The sequence below is a fragment of the Conger conger genome, chromosome 1 (genome assembly GCF_963514075.1).
Source record: "Conger conger chromosome 1, fConCon1.1, whole genome shotgun sequence".
NCBI classification, from domain to species: domain Eukaryota; kingdom Metazoa; phylum Chordata; class Actinopteri; order Anguilliformes; family Congridae; genus Conger; species Conger conger.
Window position 1 is genome coordinate 68,933,296 of NC_083760.1, and position 26,176 is coordinate 68,959,471.

The 26,176-nt window shown below is 39.4% G+C and overlaps 3 protein-coding genes across 3 annotated transcripts in view; 2 read left to right on the plus strand and 1 right to left on the minus strand.

Annotated features, from left to right (window-relative positions):
* chn2 (chimerin 2) overlaps positions 1-2,335 on the plus strand; it is a 35,612-nt gene extending 33,277 nt beyond the window's left edge. The window contains exons 12-13 of the mRNA XM_061240255.1: positions 492-597; positions 748-2,335. Of these exons, the coding sequence (XP_061096239.1) occupies positions 492-597; positions 748-919 (278 nt within the window). The 3' untranslated portion in view covers positions 920-2,335. The remainder of the gene's footprint in view (positions 1-491; positions 598-747) is intronic.
* Positions 2,336-8,274: 5,939 nt separating this feature from the next.
* Positions 8,275-11,933, minus strand: fkbp14 (FKBP prolyl isomerase 14). Its single transcript, XM_061256090.1, has 4 exons — positions 11,604-11,933; positions 10,833-10,981; positions 9,908-10,035; positions 8,275-9,220 (listed from the first exon to the last, which is right to left on the minus strand). Exons 1-4 carry the CDS (start codon positions 11,798-11,800, stop codon positions 9,062-9,064), a joined length of 633 nt encoding a protein of 210 aa, XP_061112074.1. The 5' UTR covers positions 11,801-11,933; the 3' UTR covers positions 8,275-9,061.
* A 263-nt stretch (positions 11,934-12,196) lies between these two features.
* Positions 12,197-23,951, plus strand: plekha8 (pleckstrin homology domain containing, family A (phosphoinositide binding specific) member 8). The gene is made up of 13 exons (XM_061218526.1): positions 12,197-12,396; positions 13,083-13,199; positions 14,129-14,284; positions 14,482-14,612; positions 14,735-14,893; positions 15,481-15,521; positions 15,861-15,982; positions 16,290-16,608; positions 17,604-17,689; positions 19,061-19,119; positions 20,433-20,634; positions 21,057-21,118; positions 21,208-23,951. The coding sequence occupies exons 1-13, from the start codon at positions 12,357-12,359 to the stop codon at positions 21,403-21,405; spliced, it is 1,692 nt and encodes a 563-aa protein (XP_061074510.1). The 5' UTR covers positions 12,197-12,356; the 3' UTR covers positions 21,406-23,951.
* Positions 23,952-26,176: the final 2,225 nt, after the last annotated feature.

A 26,176-nucleotide genomic window follows, 5' to 3' on the forward strand; every position in this document is an offset into this window, starting at 1 on the left:
ACGCCTCCGTCAAGTATTCGGCAATATGTGTGCTCACTGAAGTGTTACGGGGCCCACGTAGTCCAATACAATAAATGAAATATGTTGTGTAGCTTATTTAGCTTACAAGAATGGGAAATTGTATTTTTATGATATATTGAACAGATCTAGGAATATGCTAGTTTTGGGTTCAGGTACTCTTTAAAGTATATTTAAGACATGCCTTCCTCAGGGCATATATCCTGAGTACTGCAGCCAGGTTTTTAATACCCATTTAGGGGACAAAGAATGTACTTTTTTTAATTTACATTTTATGCATAATTTCTATTGTTCAATTATATTGTCTTTATTTTTTTAAAAACATTCCATGCTTCCTATCATCTGTGTGTATTACGCAGTACAGTACCCACTGTGTAATGTAGTGTGTTACAATGCATACCTTTGTGATGTGAAGTCCTGAGTGTGTGTGGTCATTGGTGTGGTAAAGTGTTGTAGTGTACTTTCTGTTGTAGAAATAACAAATCCAGATGCCAGACTAGAGGCGATCCATGAAGGTCTGTTGCTGCTCCCTCCAGCCCACTATGAGACTCTACGCTATCTGATGACTCATCTGAAGAGGTGAAACCAACACCACAGTGCATAATCCTCACACTCACCCATACCCCTCTGCTTTATTTACTTTTCTCATTCCTGTTATTTTGAACTATGAATCTCTCTCTGTCACACTCAGACATACTTGCTCACCCTCCGTCTCTTTCTCTCTCTCAGGGTTACCATGTTTGAAAAGGACAATTTTATGAACGCTGAAAACCTGGGCATTGTATTTGGACCAACACTAATGCAACCACCCGACCAGAACACGCTGGCAACCCTAAATGACATGCGGTATCAGAAATTAATTGTTCAGCTCTTGATTGAGCATGAAGATGTTTTATTTTAACAGGAGACTGAATAAAGCCATTTTGTCACTTTAAAGTTAATGTCCTGAATGCAGATATGTTAGCGAGTATTTGAGGTCTTCAGTTCCTGATATGGAGGTCACTGTGAAGGTACATTCCCAGAATGAGGACCTGTAATGTTGTGCAGATCATGGCCAACACTGCCTCTGTCTTATTGATATTACTGAGAAGTGTCAGATGGCAGCCACTCTCGTCTTAAAGAAGGTCACACTGTTGACCTGCCCCCTTGTGACTAAAAGCCAGTGATGACTCCCTCCCTTTATTTATTTATCATCCACTCATTACAAACTTTGTCCACAATGAACTACCACATTCAACAAGTTCAGTGTGACCACCATCATTGGCATCTGAAGCACACATGTGCTTTTTTGGAAGGATTCTATAAAAGGTTGTTGGTGAAAGTTCAGGAAAATTATGACAGCTGCTCACAATTATTTTAACACTGGCACAGAAACTGTGCTGTAATCATGGATGACAGCTGAGACTCTGCGGAGATACAAAGCACTTTTTTGTTGCAACCTTGCTGAAAAAATACATTCAGGTCAATTTTTTCTGTGTACAGTGCATCATTTTTATAATGTAAATACTTTATCAGCTCTTATGGCTATCAGTTATGCACCATGTAAAAAATGATGTGGCTATTACTTTAAAAAACAGAATTCAAGTGTTATTTCAGCTATTGTGAAGAAATATTTCAAATTTCCCAGCTTCATTACAAAAGATTGTTAGTCACAAGGTGTTGTGCACTGGGATGGTACCACAATATTTATGCAGATCAGTTTTTGTCTGGCATAACACATAGGTTAATCTACCAAAATAATTCACTCAAGTATTTGAGATTGCTGTACAGTTTTGGATATTTAGTTGGAGATCTGATTCAATGTTGTAATGCTAACAAATGTGTGAAATTTTACTACTTAGATCTCTATCTGCATCATTTTACTCCAATCTGTTAAATGCAGTGGAAAGACAACAAAACACTGACATTGCATTTATGAGTAATTATCAAAAGGTACTAAATAATTTAACATCAAAGGAATTTCCTTTGATCACATACAATGTACTTTCTTTAATGACTGATTGGAATTCTGAATTGGATTCTGAGGAATAAGATGAAAAGAGAAACCTTTTTGGGTATGATTTTATGTTAAACACAACATGCATCTGTGTGTGGGTACCTTTCCACCTCCTGCTCCTAAACAGAATTATCCCACATAAAGTAGAAATACCCTTCTCTTCAAAGCTTGTTTTTGTCGGTGTTTTCAAATGTCTATTTGTTGTACAGACATAATTCCTTTCTACAAAAGCATTGTACGAAAAGTATTTTTGTGTGAAGAATGCAAACTGGTTTGTGCTTTATGAAATGTTGATTGAATTTATTAAAAGTTAAAACCCTGGCATGTGTTTGAATGAAAGTATCTTAAATCCAGGCACACTTGTTCATAATAGTATGCCAGCCACTGTTTGGGAAATTGAGGCCGTACATTGTTTTATCCAGTTTATTGACAATATTGTAACAAGATTTGAAAAAAAGCTACAGTAATGTTGTACACGTGTTCTGCGTCCCATTTGGCCAAATCTTGCTGTTGTTAGACAGCGGGGTGGAAGAATACAGAGAAGATACTGAATATTTATCAGATGACAGTGTAAACTGACATTGTGCATTTCTCATGAATAACCCGGCGTAGCCTACAGTAGCGATATCGTGACGTAGGTATAGGCCTACTGGTGCTATTTAAGGACATGACTAATTACAATGCACTAGTTTTACGTATTAGTTACATATTTAAAACGCTGAGGTGTGTAGACCTGGGCGATTTTTTTGTCGCAAGAGAGCAATGACAAGTTTGTACTTCCTCGCCCTTTCCGCGAGCAAACAACGTAGCCCGCCTAGGTACAGCTCACTGGAATGACCCATGACAGCTTTTATGTATTTGTTAGCCAATGAAAAAACGAACAGGTGCGCGATCCGCCAATCGGTTTGTCCAGGTAGGAATGCTGCAGGACGACTAAAGGATCCACTCCTTTCATCAGTAGCAACACGTCTCATAGAGGATTATGCACTCCGAGGAATAATACATTTCATCCGAATGAAAGACACAATTTGGCTTTGAATTAAAAAACAGGTGTGTAATGAAATCTTTCTTTACCACAAGGTAAAGAGGTAGGTTCGGGTCCAGGGATAAATTGAATGGGATGACGCAAAGCATGGATTAAAAACCATACGTGAAAAGTTAAGAAGTTGCATGTTCTCGGGAACACGGGCAATATAGCGGCAAGTTAAACTAGGTGAGTGTCCCCTGACAGGTGCAAGGCGCATTCTTGAGAAGTAAATCTGAATTCTTTAGGTGTAGGCTACCCGCTCATGTTGCAGATGTGCCTTGATAAGCAGGGTTTATTTATTTCCCTTGGGAAAAGTTTGCGACAGTGATGAATTAAGTAGCCTTGGCCCAATTTATTATCACAGATTGTACAGAGTTTCCAATCGTTTACTTTAGCCTATATTGTCTATTGTACTCATTGTCATAGGTGAGCAATACCCAAAATCTTGGGGCGAAATGGCCGAGAGGAACCCATGGTGGAAGACATTTACTATTCGGAAGAAAGGCCATGGCTGCAGAGATGTGGTGATCCAGCAAGAGTCTACGACGGAAACTCAATCTGTGGGAGCCACAACCCCGGCCATAAACTCAAAGCCATCAACCGAATCGCCGGACAACTCCCGTCTGATTATGGATGAAACTTGTGACGACTCCTTCAGGAATCGACGAGTCCTGCGTATATCACGTTCCGGTCGATACAAAGAAAAAAGCCGAATACGGACGACCGTCTCCGAAAATAACAACTTCTATGAAGGAAGCAGTGCGGCTGCCGGCCAAGACGGTGTACGGTGATCAAACCCCTTCGTACGATCACTTTTCTACCGGAATGGTAACTGGGGATATGGTCTGTTGTAGACCATATAGAATAATTATTTAAATAGTAATAGGCTAATAATAATAAGTTACTAAGTTGTCTATCTACGGACCCTGTACTCGTTTAATTTAACGCCTAACTGATGTGGAATTAAATGAAGGAAGAGATCCAATCGATCCAATGCCACGGTGTTCCTTTGCGAGATATTGTAAATGGTATCATCTGTGTTCTCAATGCATTAATGTATAAACCATTAGATATTTATTGAATATTAAACTTACTCTGCGTAGGCCTAAGGGAAGGTTGTGTATGTTGTCTGAAGGACATTATATGAAGATGTTTATATTTTGTTTAATGTATGAGATTAAAAATATAGATGGGGATTCTCAGTTGAAGAGCTTACAGAGAAATATATATTATTATCTGTATAGATGGGAAATCAGAACAGAAATGATCAGCACTTGGGGGAAAATAACTTCTCTACCCAGAGAAATGTAAATTATTCGGGTATCACACCAAATACAATTATTCAGTTATGTTTGGGTGCAATGCTGTGGGAATTTGTGTCTTGCCGGAAGGAAATACAAAGTTGTGCATGTGTTAGCGTGGTTAGACTTGGCTAATTGGATACTTTTTTCAAATATTGCACAACATGTATATCATGTAAAGTCATCAACAATATGTCCAGAGTGGAATATCCTACCTAACAACCATTCATGCTAAAAATGTCATTATAGAGAAATACTTTTTAATGAATGCAGTCCTACATCAAATTGGAGATAAATGTAATCATATTTCATTAAATTACAGCCATCAATTTCACAATGGGAGAGCAAATAAATAATATTTTTGACATATTTGAATGTATTTACTTAGTAGACCCTCCATTTCCTTATTTTTAAATAGGTGATATACTGTTTGTAATTTGCTGAAACAATTCAATACTTTGCTCAAGCAGTGTAGTAGCCTACTACAGTTTCAAGTGCTGTTTCCTACCTACTTCTCCATAGTGTCACATCATAGTGCAATATGTAAAATAGTACATAGCAAGTGCATTTTGTGCTGCCATTACTGAAAAAAGAACAAAATGGAATTTGCAAGCATAGTACATTTGCAGCCACAATTTTAATTTATTTTATGTATCAGGTACAGTGCACATTAATCAACATTTTCAGTTTCCACATCAATGTAAACGGGCCAGAGTTATGCTCAGCTAATGAGCAAGTGCAGCAAAGAATGTATCACACATAGTAGTTAAATCATCTAAAGAAAATATTTTCACGAATGAGTCATCAATTCTCAGGGAAGGGATGTAACTGAACCCACTATTTTGTTTTTGTAGCATTTTGTGCTGGGCAGAATTATTGTATGTTTACTAGTGTTCTGATGAATGCAGATCAAGGGGTGTGACATTCACCTGCAGCTCAACTCTGACTGACATATGTGCAATACCAGAACAAGGACCAGGAAATATTGTTCAACCCACCAGACATCCTCTCCATTGAATGTACAGATATCAATTCAAAGCTATTGTAACAGTGTAATATTTTCTTTTGTTTTTGTTTAGCTTTTTAAATACATCTTATATTTCTGTATTCATTTTCATGATGGCACAATGATCATTTTTCTAATTTAAATGTTAAAAATAGTTGATGATAAATTTAAGAAATCACATTTAATAGAGGTGCATTTTAAAAAACACAATAAAATGGGAGTTTTTTGTTTTTTTCCATAATGTTTGCCGACATTAGTCTTTACTCCAATGGTCACACAAAACTGTCATAGTGCCCCCCCTCCCCCCATTGTATATATCCTGAATGTTTTCATGTACTGCCTTTCTATTTGTGTCTCTGAACATACAGTATGTGTTGCAATGATGAAACATTAAAAACCAATCAAAGGTGCCTTGAAATTGGCAGGCCTTGTCTATGGCTTGTAGTCACACAGGAGGTAGCCACTCATTGCATGTAAGAGGGCATGATGTTGTGGAAATTAAATCCTTACTCATCAATCAATCAGAACTTTGTAGACTCTTTTAGATACTTTGTATCAAACTGTAACCAGGCCACCCTGTTTTGCAGATAACTAGTGGTTTCCATTTTGCACTGTAGCCTCTGTAGATCTGTTTGTGAAGTCATCTGCAGACAGGAGTCACTGACACAATCACGCCTGCCTCTCTAAGAGTGTTTCTGATCTGTCGGACAGGTGTTTGGTGTTTTCTCCTCCATATAACTTCTTAATCATGTTTCAAACTGCTTATTTTGGTAAGCCTATTGTTTAGCTTATGTCTCTGACTGTTTTTTGTTTCTTATTTCTCAGCCTCATAATGGCTTCCTTGACTGCCACTGACAAAACTCTGGTCTTCACATTGACAAACGGCAATAATAGCCTAGAATCAGGACTAAATACTGAAAGCTTTCTTATACCTGCACTAAGGAAGCAATTGAGCACACCCGACTAATCAGAAATAGCTCAGAAGCCACCTGTCCAATTACTTTTGGGGGTTACTATGTATAAAAATGGATGTAATTCCTACAGGGATCACCCGATAACCTCAAATTAAAGGTGACAGTATGCACTTTAACCTTATATTCATTATTTCATTTCAAATGTGCTGGAGTAAAGAGCCAAAAGAACATAAATTTATACCACTCAAAATATTTATGGACTGCACTGAATATGTAGCTGGATATTTATCCTATTGTTAATTGATGCAGTAGCAGTGCTGAAGTCAGAATCTCAGCCTGGAAACTTCTGCTTCTACTTCCCTTACAATGCCACACCTCCATTCTTGAAATATATTACTGAAGCATTTCATTTAATAATACTTCCCTGTGGCAACCAAGAAACCTGCAACTGCAACCTGCAATAACACAATGTTAAATCTGATTTTTCTGATTTGTCACAAAATGACATGACATGTCAAGGTGCAAAGGCCTGTGATGAGGGGTTGTTCAACAACTTGTCAGACAGCAGAAGAATGTTGAAATACTGTCCAGCCTCCTTCAAAATAATTTCCAGCTTCTTGGATTTATTACTGGTGCTGAACAGCTCACAGTAACTGCCATACTAGTCATACTCGAGAGCTTCTTTGAAACCTGCTTCTGTCAGAATGTCTTGTTTCATCAACACTTGGATAGATAGTCTTTGAGATGGTGTACTCTGAATTTGGCTTGAGGTGCTTCTCATTAGCATCCAAGGACATGAAGTCATTTGAAGTAGGGGTTGAATGAAACACTTCCATTAGTCTTGATGTTTGATGTCAACTAAATCCATATTGCATAAGTGAACTTACTGCTGAACATGACTTTAGAAAAAGTGAAAGTAAAAAAAAGCTTGTTCCTGAACTTCATTACTTAAAGGAAAGGACAAAGTACACTGCTGACCGACTGAATAGAAGCGACTAAATTACTGAGAAATGCAGTGACCTTGTGCATCCTTTCCATAGTAACTACTTTAGCCTACTGCCATAATTAAATAAAAAACTAGTTTCTTGGGTGGCATAACCAGCTAAAGCACTTACCAAGCATTCTAATAGTGACTGTGGCAGGGTGTGCCACAATGCATAAGTGTGACTCATAGGAGGAAGAGTTATATTGTGCCAGGTATTTTGATCATCATCACTCCTTAGCAACTCCCCAGGTCAAACAGGTACGTATGTCCTATGTAACAAAGGCACGACTCAGCTGGTGCCAGTTACCTGACTGAATTTGGTTAAGTTGTGTGTGCTCCCTTCTCTCCAAGTGCGCATTGTGCATTTTAAGAGGAACTTATCATCAGGAATCCAAATCATCTCCTCCAATCAGTACCTCCTATAATATCTTGAATCAACTGGCTAAATTTTATAAACTGATGAATGTCAAATAATTCAGCTCTGAACTGAACTGGATTCTGCGACAGCTAAAATCCCATGAATGAGACTCCTCTGAGGAGCTTTGACACATAAAGGGCAAACTGGCCACATGAAAAAAATGGATTTTGACAGAGTTGATCTGTATTAAGTACTTGTACAAATTTAAGGATTAAACATTGCTTGGATGGAGGGGTTAGTCTGGTGGATGATCAGAATTAAATATTTGATATAGGGCAGCTGAAAGTACTTATATCTTAAATCTTTTAAGATTGTTATATTTATTTCTTTCATTTATTATGCAATGAAATCATACCCAATCACTACCCATGTAATATTGAGGTTGGATCAATGTTTTTTGAAAGATCAAATAGCATGTAGCTGAATGCCACAGTTTGCATATACAGCCGATAAGTTATATACTACATAGGTAGTCTCCACTGCAATTTTTCAACACTACATTGCCACCTCTTGGCTAAAGTATAAACTGCAATTGTAGTCAAATACAAGAGAATAAAAATATCAATCACTGCACCGCTAAGAATAAGCACACAAACACTAAGAAAATAATTCATATTAAATATTAACTTTAATGTTCCATCTTATTACAAAATGTATAAAAATTTGATTGTACAACAATGTTGACATCTGACATAAATCCATGTTTGTCTAGGGCAGGGGTCCGCAACCCTGGTCCTGGAGAGCCGCAGGGTGTGCTGGCTTTTGTCGTTACTCAGCATTTAATTGATCGATTAAAGCAGTGGATTACACAGTTAACTCGCCTCACCTGGTTTCTTGGGTCTGAATCAGTTGCTGGTATTAAGGCGAAAACAAAAAACCAGCACACCCTTCGGCTGACCCCTGGTCTAGGGTGGAAAAGCTACCAAAGTCTTATGCACAAAAATCTTTAAAATGTAACAATGCTTCCAAAATTGAAGTGGTGACCTTTAAGGAACTTCTACACTTTTACGGCTTAAAATACTGCATTAAAATGTAGTCAAGCAACATATCACATTTTCAGGTCTAATTTCCTAAATGAGCATGTTTTTACATTGAAAGAAACTACATTTTGCCAGGGGCTGACTTTCTGGCACTGAGGTATTGAGTCTCTTGGTGTTAGGGCCGCACCATATGAGGAAAATATGCAATATGCGATGACGATATTCAACAATTACATATATTATTTCCAACATGCTTTTATTGCACATGAACAGCCAATCGATTTAACAGAGCATCAATTTAAATAAATACTATTCATCACAGTTCAAGCAGTCTTTTGTGATGCGTTTATCTCTAATGTTCATATCTCGATGACGATAAATTTATGATATATCGTGCAGCCCTACTTGGTGTATAGCTATAGTTCATCATGTTGGAAAGTAAATTCTCTGGCAGATATATATCCATCCTCATCTTCATCCTCATTCTTAAAAATATCTTCTACCATTTCCTCATGGTGTGTATCATTGGCAGAATAGCCATGTTTCTCAAACTCTTTCCGCAGATATTCCTTCACCTGTCGCAAAAGAGAACACAAAAGCGCAAAAGTAAATCATCATCTGAACAATCATACCTTCATTTCACCAAGACCTTTTGGACTTTCTCCTGTCACTGGTCAATAATGTGCATCTCCTACAGCAATGATAAATCTGTGTCCACCAGGACAGGAGAGTCATCGGGTAATGCTATAGCTACACACTTCATTCTTGCAGTTTTTTTTACGTGCAACTGTTCGGCAGTGTGTCCTATGTCCATACCAGAATTGTGCAGTTTCAGAGTGTGATCACAAGCTCTGAGTATACATTTCTGTTCATCTTTGTACAACAGCAGAGGAAACTCCATATACTGTCATGAGAACTCAGTAATAAGTCCACATATAATAATAACCATTACTCTTTTCCTTCATCAGAGTTCATTCTTAATTAGTAGCATTTCAAAAACTAGATTATGCACTGACCAGGGGGTAAAGGATTACACAATTTCATCTGTAGGCTTAATTAGAATACAAGTTTAGCAATAAACATTTGAAACCCTGAGAAGAGGAAAATTCCAGGCACCATGTCAAAATGGAAAGAAGGGGGTGACTGTGCAGCAGGAACACTGTTTTGCAGAGGAAATAATTAATTGGAGACAATTTTAAGCAATCCTGATATAAAAATCCTGATATATGGTGTGTTACTGAGAAAAATTCAGAACAACAGACCTCGTCTTTGGAGAGCTTCCAGTCATCGTTCAGATCCATTTCCTGGAAAGACTCATGAGATCTGGGACCATTTCTGATCTCCATGACCTCTATGTCGAAGATCAGTGTGCTGTCAGGGGGGATTTTTCCTAAATAAACAGAGGGAGTATCCTACATAAAACATTTTGATGCTAGAGTATGCTGAAAAATCTTTGTCTAATAGCACACACCACAAGACAATAATGCTGGGGGATGCTGAGATAATCTTTGGGTAAATCCAGGTTAAATGTTTAGTGGGGAGACAGGCTGCAAGTACAACTGATTAGGTGCACTTGTAGCAAATAGTATGGACAGGAAAAAAGACCTCAATCAATTTTACCCCAGCTCACTTTGTGTTCATAGTTCTCAATTACTTTTCAGGCATTTTAGTTGGATTCACGAGTTGTGTCATATAATGGTTTATACATGAGCAAATGCTAAACAACATAGATTAAAAGGCATACTGGATTCCAAAGGCATGTTCTGTTAAAATGTTTAAAAATTCACAGTATAATTCATCCAAAAATGTAACCGTTCAATTTTATTTCATAAAATAGATAAGCTGCAGTATGCAATTGCTAGAATTGCCGGGATATGAGAATCCAATTGTTTTTAAAAGCCAACCAAAACTAGTAGACAAGTCAAAACCTCTGGTATCTTCAATATCTGATTTATAACTGTTCCACTGCATCTTAAATTTCCAATTTCGTCATATGATAGTATGATATTCTCTCATAAAATATTGCATTTAAGACTACAAATGCGACTGAATGCGTTTAGTGACAGCTTATTTAAATTGCAGCCAAATAACAAACTGGATGTTTTGTCTGGTCTATATACTGCAGTTCTCAGGAATTGTGAAATACTTGCGTTTCGCCAAATGTTTACATGGAAGAGCGGTTTCTACCTTTTCCCTCCTTCCCATAGGCCAGAGTGGGGGGAACAGTCAGTTTCCTCCGTTCTCCTGCGCACATGTTCTGCAGACCCTTGTCCCAGCCCTTGATCACCTCTCGGTTCCCCAAAGTGAACCACACCGGGTTCTCGCCATTGGTACGGCTGCCGAAAAACCCACAGCCACACATATTCAATCACAAGGAGAGCACCTAGAATATTCCAACAAATAGCGTTAATCTGAACTGGAATAACGGTGAAAATATGACCGAGAAGCCAGTTCATTGAAATATAACTAGATGGGAAGTGTCAACGATCAACCTTTTTGCTACGCTTAAAATTCAGATGTCACTAAATAAGACAGTCTAAATGAAACACCAGCCTACGAGGCTGCTTATAATAGTGTTCTCCTGGTCTAATTTCACAAGAATGAAAACTTTATTTAAAAATTGAGTTCATGAAGAAGGCCTACACTTTCATTGCTACTTTATAAACAAATCGTATGCTTTTAGCAGTACGACTAATAAATAAATACAAAAATGACATTTCTAATAACGTTTAATCAGAAATGTGTATTAAAGCATTTCATAACGTTTATGAGACACTTATAAAGTCTAAATGGCATGCGTATGAAAAGGGGGCTGTTTATTGCCAGATTTTGAACCAAATAAATCGTATAACCGTATCTTTTTTGAAACATGCACACTATTCCCCGTTATACTGGATTTTGAAAACAGACATGCACACGATGCGTATCATCTAACGATAATCTGCATCAACAGGTCACCTGGAATGAAACATAGTGCCATTGCTCTCCAGCAATCCCTCGTAGTGCACCAGAAGCATATCTCCATACTTGGACTTGCGCTGACATAGAAAAGGTTTGTGCAAAACTTCAATTTTCACCTCCGGCTCTGGCAGCTTTGCTCCCCTCACATACAAGAAGAGTGATGTACAAAAACAACTTAAAAAACTGAGTAACATTTCAGAATTTAAGAAGCAATATATGCATGAAATTATGCCGACTGAGTTACAAAAATGCAGTCTCTACCCACTACAAAATACCCGAATACGTGGCAGACACAAAGTATCTCGTTTGTTAATTCTAGTGGCAACAAAAGTTCCCTTGTGTGTCTTGTACGATTTTCCTTGCTCATGATTGGCGGGAATTTGTGCTAACTACGCCTCCCACATGATATCCCTCAGAATATTGGTTCAGACATTTGCTCATCATAATAAACCCACCCAAAATTAGTTTGTTCACCGAATCGGACGCAGCGGTTTACAAGATTTGTCTTTCTATGTATCCACGTGATGTGACACCAACATGAATTGGGCTGGTCTTCCGGTCCGGTGATCGTATGGATTACAATTCACGAATTGTCTGCGCCCACAAGCAGCGTAAAGGCAAATAGAAACACCAAGCTGCCTCTCAGAGTTACGGGAATTGCGTTTTCGAATTAAAGGGAAGCCATCGGATGAGTGGAGGTTTATATCTTATAGCCTAATTATGCACTGTAACGCAAAGAGAAAATAAGTCATGGAAGGGATACTCTATAAGTGGACTAATTATATAAGCGGTATGTATTGACTAAGTAGCTAGCAACGTCGATGGGTAGGCTGCGTATATTTTAGGCTACCGGTTATTTCTGCTATTTACTTGTATCATGGTTTAGGCGATGGACTGTTTACGCCATATCGGAATATACTTTCCTGTAGCTATTTGTGTTGTGCTGTGACTTGTAGCTAACGAGCTAGCACTGTAGATGATAAAACTAGTCGATCCAAATGTCAACGGTCATGGATATGTTGATAGGGTGAGGATGTTTGAACTAGGCAATAGCTAGCTAAGATCAGCCAACAATTTAAGAATCGTGTTTGGCTGGAGAGTTCTTGCTACAAATACTCATGGCTCAAACAGCTACTCATACAAAACAGAGCGCTATTTTCAAAGCTTTGCGCAGCCAGGTTTAGCTTTAACAGGGACAATCGATCCCTTGTGAAGCTTGTAATCCTTCACGAGAACATTCGACCCCTGGAAATCTTGCAGGAATTGTTTTAAATCAGTCGAGTAACCTAGTTACCAAATGAATATAGCATAATTGTTATTATCAGTGTATAGCTACTGTTCAGTCTTGGTAAGCTTTTATGCTGAAACTGTTTGAGGGCGATAATGATAAAACATAACACGAGTAGGCAAAGCATCAGAAAGTTTCGTTGCAGAACAACAGTTCTTGGTTTTGCTTACATTGTCCATTGTCTGCAGGCTGGCAGCCTCGTTGGTTTGTACTGGACGGAGGGACACTGTCATATTACGACTCCCAGGAAGATGCATGGAAAGGATGCAAGGGAAGCATCAAAATTTCAGTCTGTGAAATTCAAGGTGGAATAACTTATTACAGCTTGTACTTCTATAGTAATGGCCTACTAAATCTTTATCTGTGAAAATGTATGTATGTATATTAAATCAATGTCTGAAAATGTACCGCTGTCATAATACAGTGAAATCCATGTCCATATTTGGTGACACAATTTATGTTCTTTTGCCTCTGTAGTCCAGCACATTGGATTTAAAATGAAACAATGAATGTGAGGTTAAAGTCCACACTGTCCCTTTATTTTTAGGATGTTAACATCCATATTCGGTGATGCGTGTAGGAATTGTGTCCCTTTTTATACATAGTCTCCCCATTTTAGGAGACCAAAAGTAATTGGATGGCTGGGTTCTGACTAGTCAGGTGTATTCAGTCACTTTCTTAGTGCAAATATAAGAAAGCTTTATTCTGACGTAATTCTGATTCTTGGCTTTTGATTGCCTTTGGGGTCTGTTATTGGATTTTGTCAACATGAGGACAAGAGTTGTGACAATGACTGTCAATTATGCCATTATGAGGCTGAGAAATAAGAAAAGCAGTCTGGCACATAGGCTTACCAAAAGAAACCATTTGGAACATCATTAAGAATAAAGAGAGAAGTGGTCACCTGATTGCTAGGCCACAGTTGATGACTGAAGAAAACAAATTGTTCTGGGGTCAAATAAACCCTCAGAACAGTTTTCACCTTAGAGTAGCCTTTAACCTGTATATGTAATCGGAGCTTAAAGCCGCTTATTAGTCATTTGTTTTTTTGTTTGTCTGGGAAAGTGCGGCAGAATACATATAAAATTGTATGAATCAAACATGCAACAAGTAATGGCCCTTACAGAAGTGAATTCTAAATGTTGGGACTGTCTAACTGAGCATTGCTCCTATGTTATGATTGCATAGAAACAATGCATGCTTTTGTACAATAGCTACTTGTCTGTGTTCACAGTACATCCCTCTGATGTCACGCGCATGGACCTGACCATTCCTGGAGAACAGTATTTCTACCTCAGAGCCATCAATGCAGCAGAGAGGCAAAAATGGCTGGTTGCTTTGGGAACAGCAAAGGCCTGTCTCACAGACAACAGGACAAAGAGGGAGAAAGGTAAGTGCTGTTGTGTTTCAGTGCCTTTGCTGGCCTAAGGGTTAATTATGACCAATATCTTAAACCCAACCAATATCTTTTCTTTTTCCACTGTTTTCTGTGTCACCATCCACCTCACCCTCGACTGTCCCCTGCTACCAAGTATGTAACTCCCCCTCCCCAAATTAATCTCTTCCTTCTCTTTCTTGCCCAACCAGAGCTCCAGGAGAGCACAGAGGCCTTGAAAACCAAGATGTCTGAACTGAGGCTGTACTGTGATCTCCTCCTGCAACAAGTGAACAAGATCAAGGAGGATTCTCAGTCCGAGGAGCCAGGAGATGTTGTGCAGGTATGCATCCAGCAGACATCACAGTCCAGCCTACTGCACTGGATGTTTCACTTCATCACCCTAATGTTCCTGGTAATGGTTCAGTTCTGTGGTCACTCTTATACTGCTTTTTCATGTAACAGGCTGGTGAGGGTGTGGGCCCACTAGTGAAATCCACCTGTACAACCTTCCTGAAGACCCTGGAGGAATGCATGCAGATCGCCAGTCGGGCTTTTAACCCTGACCTCTTGGCCCAGAGCCCACCCGCATCACCCCCTGTCGCCGCCATCAAACCTCACAAGGTTAAGTGTCAGAACTTTATTGAGATGATCTACTTTTATGTATAGAAAAGCAATATAGGACATCCCAGATGGTCTGTCCAGCTATAACACTTTTCTTGCTGCAGCCATGCTCCCCACATTCCAGAATGAAATCATCCTGTCCATCTCACTTCCATCTGTGGCTGGTATCTGTGCTAGATGATGTACAATTCTGCGGTATATTTCTTTTCCTGGATTTCAGTCAGGGTTTCCCCCTCTTCATTACACCATTACACTAAATCGATCACCAGCTGTAATCTCCTCCTGCACATTGACTTAACAATTTGGCCTGTGGATTAAACCATTATAATAACTGGCAGGTTGAAGCATACTCTTTGGATCTTGCACAATTGGTTGCTTTTTCTTGATGTGACAGAGGGTATTGTAGCAGTGGGATGGGGCTACAGGTACGTTTTGCTGATTGTGAGAAAAGTAAATTGAGGAAAATAATTAATTGCATTTAAAAAGGCAGCTGTTTACATGGACACTTGTCCTGCAGAGCAGGAGGTCAACAAATACTACATATTCAGAATTTATTGCGATGTTTTAAATTCTTCTTGTCCTCACAGGTCAGACCAGTCTACCAATCAAGTCAAAGCCTTGTGGAGAAGTATGTTGTTCCCACATTCTGGTTAAGATATTGCTTAAGATTACATTTGTCATACTTTGTGTATGTGTCTCTGTGTGAGCTGGGGTGCACTGAATTGTTTCTGTCCTGTCCAGAGAAACATTAATATATAATTTGTGTAGGAAATTAATCTCATTTGGCTCCTGTGTATGTTGTTCCGGATAATGAATTCTTTACCAATACCCTTGTTACCTAATGGGAAAATTCATAATGGCAAAACATAAATAAATAAAAAATCATGTTACGTCAGATAAGCATTTACTGCTTTTTGTTTGCTGGTAAGAAACCGAATCATTCTAATCTCTGCTCTGGGTTTTTTAGGAGGAAAGAAATAAACATCTCAGGAAGTGCCATGGATTTAGCACAGGAGGGACCTGCATCTGCCCCGGTGACACCAGAGCAGCCCAGGCCACCTCCCCTGGACACACAACCCCAGCCTGAGGGTACGTCCACACCCCACCAATGTTGGGTTTGGGGTGCAAGCTGAAATACGACATGCCTGTAGTGGCGAACAGTCGGTTCTGTGTAATGGGGTCATTGAGTTGGATTTTTGTTGTAATTGTATGTATTATTTAGAATGGTTTTGAATGGAGTTCTCATGAGCAGTACATATGAACCAAAACTGAAAGCCTAATTTCTCTCATATTTTACCTGTTAGTTTTGGCGGTCTGTTAGCATACAGTGCTCTGTGTTCATGGAGAAGTAGGCTAAACACCTATGTACTTGAATTTTATGTGGTGTGGTGTTTAGTGTCCATCCCAGAAGCAGGGCACAAGGAGCCTGAAGACATTGTGGACAGTTTGGACACACATTCCCAAGATGGCCAGGCCTCATCTGGAAAGGAGCAGAGTGAAGGAGGGGTGGGGGAGGACACAACAGCAAGCTCACTCGAGCAGGAAAATCAGCATGATCAAGTCCAACAAGAAGTGGGCCCCAGCCAGCCTCATGACCAGCTGGACGGGGTCCCTGATCAAAAGGAGGGAGAGCAGGAAGACAGCCCTGCCTCAGATGAGGTAGAACAGGAAGAGCAGGAGCAGGTGGACACCTTCTTCAGCACTATGAGTCACAGGTATGAAGATCCGCCTCCATGAAGGCCTCATCTGGGCAATGTTGAGGAAATACTGCTGTAAAATGGTTTCACTGTATCAATATGGTGGCAGCAAAGTTGTTCTCACGAAAAAACACTGAACATGGTTTTTTTTGTGAAAAAGGTGTACGATGTAGTGTATGGTTTATGTACAGTATGTACACCTCATACAGTATTACAGTATGTTGTGTAGTATCGCAGTATGATCAAGGACATGTCAACTGCTGCATCATGTAGTGTACTGGTAATGTGTAGAAAGTGTATCTGTGAAGTGCACAGTTGTAATGGCAGTTCATCAGTCAAATGAGTAGATGCAGTTTTCACAAATGGACACTATCAAAGGAAGGGAATCTCAGTATCTTTGTCCCCTTCGTATATTTCTGTTGTGCACCTTGCTTCAAAGAAATATTACCGCGCTCTCTGCAGTCCTTTTTGGAAGGTTTTTTAAAAAAGTGCTCTCTGCAGTCCTTTTGGAAACCTTTTTTTAAAAATCTGTTCATTCTTGGTTTTTATTATGTCTATACTCCTAAGATTTCTTAAGGTGGTTTAAAAAAAAAAAAAAAAAAAGGCACAGAATTGGTGTCACCTTTAATGTGGAAGTATTTTTATCAGCAAGATTGAGGACCGTTGCATAATATTGTATAAAAACCTCTCAGAATTGTCTTATCTGCAGTATTTGTAAACTTCATGCACAAATTACTACACAAAAAATAACAAGTCCTATGCAACATTAATAGCTGGAAGCACACTAAATAACTCAGTAGTTAGACCTAACTGAAGAAAATAGCACATTTTATTGCTAATAGAATCAGTTTCTATGTTTAAATATTCAGGTGAAATTAAACGTGTTGCTTCCTTACCCCAGTTGCAATGTACCCGATTTGTTGTGGGATGTATTAACCTTTAATAAAAACACTGATTTTGACTTGACCTTGCACTAATCTTCTCTCCTTTTTTGAATGTTTTTTGACTTTTAGATTTAGTGATATAAGACTGGAGGACGACAGTGGTATCCCCACACAGCCCTTTTTGGATTCTTGCTATGCTTTAGTGCCATTATTAGGTAGGATGGCTATATTCTCTCCCTCTATTCTTATCTGTAAGGGACTCTTCTTCCTTCACTCTGCTTCTCCTGGTGTTTTCAGTGCTCAAAGATGCTTTGCATGAATCATGTTTATTCTGAAATTATATATAGGACATATGCCATGTCTGAAAACAAAGCAGGTGAGAACAGTTCAGACAGATATTGTATTGTTTATAAGTGGCATATCTATAAAACTATGTACACCAGTCATAACACACCTTTTTTTTGATAGGAAACTGAGTAAACATTGACATGGGAAAGATTAAATGAATACAGTTTACACTGTATTCACTAGCTCCTGCCTTCACCCAGTATTTCCCCCACGCATGCTGTATCTCTGTGGTGGCGGCTGGCAGTGACTCTTAATTGTCTATCTTCAGCACGTCCACTCTGAATCTGGATGGTTGTGGGTCTCCTGAAATACTTTGTATTCTCTCACACTACATGGAATTTATGGGTGTGGGTGGTTGGATGGGGTGGTGGCTGCTGTTGCTGTTTGATTGTGTTTTATAGCACATACAGTGACAAATATTGTCAGACCTGAGATAATGCATGAAAAACACTGATAGAAGCAGTGGGTGTCAACGGTTGGCACGGACTTGACAAGTGGGCAACAGGGTTCCTCTTGCTGTTATAAGCAGTGCACACATATCTGGTAAGTGTACAGTCACAACCAGCAGTATGCAAGGCTGTCTGAACAAGACAGGAGCTGGTATACTTGAGAACAGCAGTTATAGAGAGCAAATAACATACAGTATGTATCTGTCTGGTTTGGGGAGAGTCATGCTTACATTAGAATATTGATCTTTTTAGTAGAAAGATTATATTTTACACCTGCACATTTCATGAAACAAGTTCCCCATTCTAGTGTAATATGCTGGTGGATTATAACTTGTAGCCATTTGGGTACAAGTCCACTCCAGTTTCCCTAACCACTGCAATACACTGTCACTGTATTAGACAGAAAGACAAAGACTTCACAGAGAAACACTGCTACATTGCTTAAAAACTAATCTCAACACATTGCAACCTGTTACATGTATAGCCATACCTTATAGTTCCTATTAAATTAGACAAAACATTGCATTTTTGTCAAGGAATACTGATTGATGAAATGTGATTTTTATAGAAACATTAGATTGTCTGTCATTATTCTGGTAGCTCAATAAAATGACAATTATATAAATGCATACATAGAGTACATATACTACACAAATTGTATGAGAGATGACACAAAGGCGTACATATGCATATTATATGCTTTAGTTAAAATGTATGTGTTCCTGTATACCTACTGGTGTACTGAAATTGTTTTCAACACTACGATGACATTTAACTCTCTTTCCTCAGACAAGCTGGGCCCCACTGTATTTGCTCCTGTTAAAATGGATTTTGTGGGCAATATTAAGGTAATAATGTCTGAAGAGCATGTGCACTGATCTTTATGGATGTTGAAATATTTGCTTTTGGCATTTTAAGCTAGGCTAAAAAAGTTTTTAAAAGTTTCAAGTGTTGCTTTTTTCATGACAACAATGGCTTAGCCAACATTTGCTTAGCCAATGAGCATGTTTGACGTTATTGTAAGTGGTAAATTGATTTCCGATTTCAACCAACATGTAGGGTTTGGAAATGTGAAAGGGGTAGTTTCTCAAAATGTCCACAAGGCGGCATTCCCACTTTCTCGAAAATATCTTAAAATCTCCAAAGTATGGAAGTAATCGTAGCGACTCAGAAAAAAACATGTAATGTTTTGCTTACATGTTTAATTTTGTCCTTTGAAGTAACCAGTTGGCAGAAGTTACTGATTGCATAGCCATTATTCATTGTTAATCAGCACACAAGGCTTTTCAAGCCAAAGTGGATGTGCAGAAGACAAGCTGCATCATTTATTTGCTTTGCTGCTTAGCCCTCATAAGAGTCAGCTTTCATTAAAAGACCCATCAAGTTAAGTTTTCAATCTACTTCCCTGCTCTTTTGCTCAGTATTTTATGTATCTGAAACACGTTCTTTATTAACTGCCACTATGGCTAACTGAAGTTGTACCACACTGCAAATCTTTCAAGTGTTCTTTCCATGCAAGAAAAGAGGCAATTTTGAAAGCTTTCAGAACAATCCTCATATCTCAAGTAATCTTCCAGTGTTTTGCTAATGGAGACTAAAAGAAAAGAAAAGCAGAACATTTTTTGTTGACGTTTTTTTAAGTAATTCAGTTAAGTGCATTGTTCAAGGGTACAATGTCAGTGCACCACTTGGGATTTGAACTGCTCACTTCCAAGTCTAGTTCATTAATCATTATATGAAAAAGCTCATTACTTGTCTCAGGTTTTTATGTATCACGTACAAATGTTCGCACTTGTCTGAGCATTCTTTATGAGCGCATATTGCAGCCAAAATCAACACCATTATGGGTATAATAATATACATATAAGAATAGGAATTTAATGTATGTTAGCAAAATGTGGGTCAAAATGTGAGTTAAACTAACTTAGGCCACTGAAATAAAGTTTGAAATATCATTCACAATGTGTATAGCTTACTTGGCTTTGAACAAGGTAGCCAATGTTCCCTGCTAAAAATTCAAAATTTTAATTCAAATGTAGAATTGACATTTCATGCATTCCATATTCCTTTGTTGATAGCTGTGATATGCAGTCAGAATGAGGTCTGTCTGATGTGGCTGGTGCTCTGGAGTTGATGCGGATGCTGTGGTGTCTGCCTGCAGAAAATCAACCAGAAGCTGGTGTCAGCCCCAGAGTGCTTCCCAACACTGCAGACCATGGTCCTGCATGAGGTGGAGGCGGGCGTGGCCCAGGTGCGCAACTCTGCCACTGAGGCCCTGCTCTGGCTCAAACGAGGCCTCAAGTTCCTCAAGGAGTTCCTGTCGGAAATAAACGCAGGAGAACGGGACATCCATGCTGCACTCAGTAAGTGTCCTGAAAGTATTAAAATAGAGTACACTCAGTGAGTCTTATTTTCATGTAGGACAGATGTCAAACCCCAGTACTGTAGGGTCTACATACTGGTGTCAGCACAGCCGATTCTAACGATTCAGTCCAAACGCGGTTTGCGGATGCATTTGTCAATTCATGACTAAAATTATGCACTTAAGTGCAAAACCCCCCCAAAAACCATGCAGCCATCCAGTAGTTTATGATCACTGACAGTGTTGGGTGTGTCTCCTACCAGAGTGTTCACATAGTGTAAGCACAATATCTGGCAAAGTGTGAATATGGAATGCAGTTAAGCATTTCTCCAAAAGCTGAAAACTGTTCATATTGTCTCCTTGGCCTCTTCCTGTATGAACTTCTTAATGAAAAAAGTTTTTCCAAATTCTGTTTCCATGCAGACAATGCTTATGGGAAGACCTTGCGGCAGTACCATGGATGGGTAGTACGAGGAGTCTTTGCTGTAAGTTGAGTTAGCCCTGTGTTCAGGTTCATTCTGTCCACATCATCGTTAAAATGTCCTGACTGTGTGTCCTGTGTCTCTGCGCTCAGCTGGCCTTAAGAGCCGCCCCGTCCTACGGGGGCTTCATGGCAGCGCTGGTGACCAAGGAGGGCGAGGAGCTGAAGGATGGCTTTGACTCCGGCATGCGCAGGGACCTGGGCATGTATCTGCCCGCCATGGGGAGGCAGCTGGCTATGCTGGACGCTTTGTATGAGGAGTATGGCCTGGAGTCTGACGAGGTGGTGTGAGCAGCAGCATGCTCGGTGAAGCCATGAGGGGGTGGGGGTGTGGCAGTGGCGTATGCTCAAAATGGCTGTTGAACAGGACATGCTCAGTGTGAGGTGTGAAGGCAAGAGGATTGGCCAGTCTAGTGACAGCTGTGTGGACTGAGCATGCTCAGAGGAGGTGTGAGGACTGAGCATGCCCAGTAGGGGTGTGCAGGTGGAGCATGCTCAGTGAAAGCTGTCCAGTATGAGCATTGCTCAGTGAAGGGGTTTTGGAACTCCTCAGTGAAGTGCCACAAGGACAGAGCATGCTCAGTTTGGGAGTGTGAAGTTGGACTATGCCCAGTTTTGGTGAAATGCAGTTCTTCAGAAAGTTCAGTGTTCACCTGTTACGAGACTCCAATACCTGAATGCTTGACACCAGTTTCATCTCAAAATCATCTTTTTCATCTAGTTCAATGATGATGTCCTACAGATATTTAAGCTATGCTACTCTGTTACATCTTGAAGGTGTAAAGGTTTCTCCTGTAACTTTCATAGATAAGGGCTACAGTTTTATTATTAAGACAAAAGTCATATGTACTACTTTGGCAACTTTTTGTATTTTAGTTAATTCCATTTAATATATTTCCTAGCAAATATTTTGTCCTATATTATGAAGTTTTAACTTCAAAAGTTGTCAAAGAACATCCATAAAGGGATAAATGTGTTCTGCAGTACAAAGAAGCAGCTTGTTCGCTCACATTCACAGAATAGTTGAATTAGAGCGATGTGCCATTCTTAAATAGATATGTGAAAATGCGGAGGTACTGATCAGATGTTGGAAAGCTCAACTCAAGGTTTGTCACATCACACAATGCTATTGCTACATGAGTGTCAATTTGTGGATGCTGGAGGCAGTATTCTTGTTTAACTGTGACGTCACCAACTACAATTTCCCCCCCGTAAATATTCACTGTAGACATTAGTCCAGTGGCATGAGAAGGTGTATGCACAGACCTGGGTTCTATTCAACACAATGCAATGCGCAATAGGATGGCTTTTAAATCTGGCCATTCTCCTGAGTCCCACAGAGGCATGTTGCAAAATGTGAACATACATTTTTGTGCGCTTCCATAGAAAATGTTACAGTATTATGCAAGAGAAGTGATGCTTTTATCTACATTTTGTATTTGTGCTGGCAGGAGTCACAGGGTTAATGCGGCTGTACAGGCCTCAGCTGGCGCTGCCAAATGGAACAAAAAAACGGCAAAGCTTGTGTAACCATCGGCATACAACCTCAGAAACTGCTGGGCGTCCACATGCACAAATGATAAAGACTGTAGATATGTAATATTTAAGGCACTTTATTTATTCTTGTTTTTATTGAGAGGTAAAAATGATGATACATTCAGTGTAAAATGGGCAGGTTCAGTGCCAGCCTCAGCTCATGGAGAGGCTGTGGGTATGCTGTTTTATGGTCCTGTGTCATTTAACTCTTTATTAACTGAGAAATGTACTCAATTTTGCTGGTTTTGACAGCATGAGCACATTACAGCCAAAGGTTGAACATGTGCGCTATACTGAAATATTTCACCGTAGTGCATTTTTGGTAATACACCAATATAAACAAATGCAGTTAATTAATTGAAGTTATTGAGCCAGAATAATCTTAAAACACCTCTGCAGCCTGCCATGGACTGTATTCTACATCTCTGCAGTAAGGGGCTGCAATCATGTTCAGTTAATAATTAACAAGTGCATTGTATCGTGAATTTTCTTACGTAGATTTTATTTTGAAGGAAGCAGAACATGCCAATTTTCGTTAACTTATTTATAGCTAGTGTGTATTATACGCAGTATCGTAAATGCATACATTGTAATTATTTAGGATGGATTCGTAGCCTCAATGGATCTTCTTTTGCTTTATATGTTACCATTAGGCAGTTTTTCCATTGCATTGTGAATGTTTTTGTTATTATGTCTATACATTCTTGGCATGATTGTATTGTTCAGTATGAGTGGAACTTAAATTAAGGCTTGAAGTGCCATTTTCTACACAAAGTGTGATGGGGATACGCCACCAAAAAAATCTGAATTTCATGTTTTTCATGTTTTTCTCAAGCCATCCAGATTTCTTTTTCTAAAATTGTCTGAACAGGTAATGATTTACAAAATTGTACTTGTTTGATTCAACTGGTGATTTTAGCTTATTTTGAAGCTAATGATTGTCAAAATAATCCACTTATTGAATGAAAGTTTTATTTACCAGGACTTGCTGTTTTAAAAGTGAAGTGTAGTCACAACAAATATTGATTTAATTTAGTTTAACAGTTCACTGCTCTTCAGAGTAAATTATTTGATATTTAAAACTGTATATATAATTAATTTGGAAAGCATCTTTGCTTTTCATATTTAATTAAAATAAAAATTAAAAAAATGGGCAACATTTGGTATAAATTAAAAATGGTGAATTTTAGATTTTGGGTGGAATTATTCATATTGAAAGGGAAAGTTGCCTGAAGAGAATGTCTGTGAGTCTGACCAAGGACCAAGCAATGCAACCAAAATAAAAAGCATTTTGAATGTCATCATGGTTACCAGACATTTATGTAGATGTAAGGTATAGTTTCTGTGGCCCTACAGGATATTAGATGCAGTAAATATGGAGGCATTAGCTGGAGACCCAGCCTCTGTACAGTCTCTGAAAATGATGAAAATGTAATATAATTGTTTATTATTATTTTATTGCCATTTTTTTCTTTTTTTACAAATGTATTAAAGAAATGAAAATGTCTGTGTACATGTGATTTTTGCATGTTACACATTGGAGTAAAAAAAGGAGGAAATGAATGAGTTGATTGAGGCAGATTGTTGCTGTGTAGCACTGTATGTATTACCCTCCACAGTGCAGGACAGTATGCAGCTGGATACTGAAGAATGGCTCACTCTGATTGTACAGATTTGGGGATGCACAATATGCATGTTCTTTACTGCATCATGGGGGAATGTTCTGATTTTCTCAGCCACAGCCAATCACCTCACACAACTTTGAAGCTTTATGACATCACCCCACGTGTACAGCACACGTGCATCACTTACACACCCTACACCGTTCTGTGTCAACATATTCACACACCCTACATCACCCAGCATTCTCACAGCTTAGAGAGGCTCCTAAATCATGGACTTGCACTGTATTCTGCAGTGTTGATTTAGGACAGCTTAGGTTTAGTAAGGGACACGTATTGGTGGCACTGTGTGTGTTTGTCTGCGTCTCCTGCCTGGCCAGTGTGCCCTACACGCCTGGCATTCCTTCCTATAGGTCAGGGATTTTCACCAGGCCTTATTCGACAGCTGGTCCCCTGCCCACTTCCTGTTCAGTCCGCCCCTCACCGTATCCCATCCTGCCCCTACATGGCAGCTGTAATACGACACTCAAAAATCGGCTCTAGAATAATAGCCATTTTTAATGCGCAGGTGGTTTTCATTTCGTGATACCCTTTGCAAAGTCACAGGTACTTGGGTAGCTTAAAGTTCAAAGCTAATACAGAATGTTCAGACATATTCAATAAAGACAAAACACAGAACCACATTTTCATTACTGCGGGTGTTGCCAAAACAACTCATCTCCAGCACTGTAGCTCCTGCAGAAACACACATCTCCAGCACTGTAGATACAGCAGAAACACACACATCTCCAGCACTGTAGATACTGCAGAAACACTCACATCTCCAGCACTGTAGATACTGCAGAAACACACACATCTCCAGCACTGTAGATACTGCAGAAACACTCACATCGCCAGCACTGTAGCTCCTGCAGAAACACACATCTCCAGCACTGTAGATACAGCAGAAACACACACATCTCCAGCACTGTAGATACTGCAGAAACACTCACATCGCCAGCACTGTAGATACTGCAGAAACACTCACATCTCCAGCACTGTAGATACAGCAGAAATACTCACATCTCCAGCACTGTAGATACTGCAGAAACACACACATCTCCAGCACTGTAGATACAGCAGAAACACTCACATCTCCAGCACTGTAGATACTGCAGAAACACACACATCTCCAGCACTGTGGGTACTGCAGCCTTAGTTTGGGTACAGCAGGGAAAGCCACATATTACACAATTCAGAAGTGTTGTCAGGGTGCCTTTGAAACGTCCTTTTAGGGAATGGCATTGCTCATTATTATAGCTAATGACATCAAAACATTTAATACATGTAATTAGAAATCAAGAACTAATATCTTTTCAGTCAGTTAATGTGCAGACAATTCATGTATTAATTATATATAATCCTAATAATATAATGCAGGTTATAGTTCATAACCGAGACGACTCAATTATGATGTTGGTGGATGATTCTCTCCACCACTGGCTAAAGAGAAGAAAAAGGAGCTTTATAAGATTCTTATAGGATTGATGAATCAGATCTAGCCCGCTTAGGGAAATGAGAGCAGAGGGTATAAAAAGGACATGTAAGCTTTTTACTTGGGCATCTCTGCTAGCAAATTTTCTTAATGCAATTTGATAGAGAAGTGCAGCAGCCTAATACAGTTAGCAGTGGGCACCCAGCTTTGAACCGATCTTCCTCTATTCCCTTGGCCACTTGCCACATGCTGTGCTCCCACCTCGGCCTGAACCATCAGCCAAATGGGGCTGCTTCAGCAGGCAGCACAAAATCCATGACACAGTACTTCTGCTTCCAGAAGGAGAGCGTAGGGGTGTGTGCTCACTAAGACCTTCTGTGTGTTAACCTCCAAATCCCTGCACAGCACTTCCGACTGACCTGCTGACAGT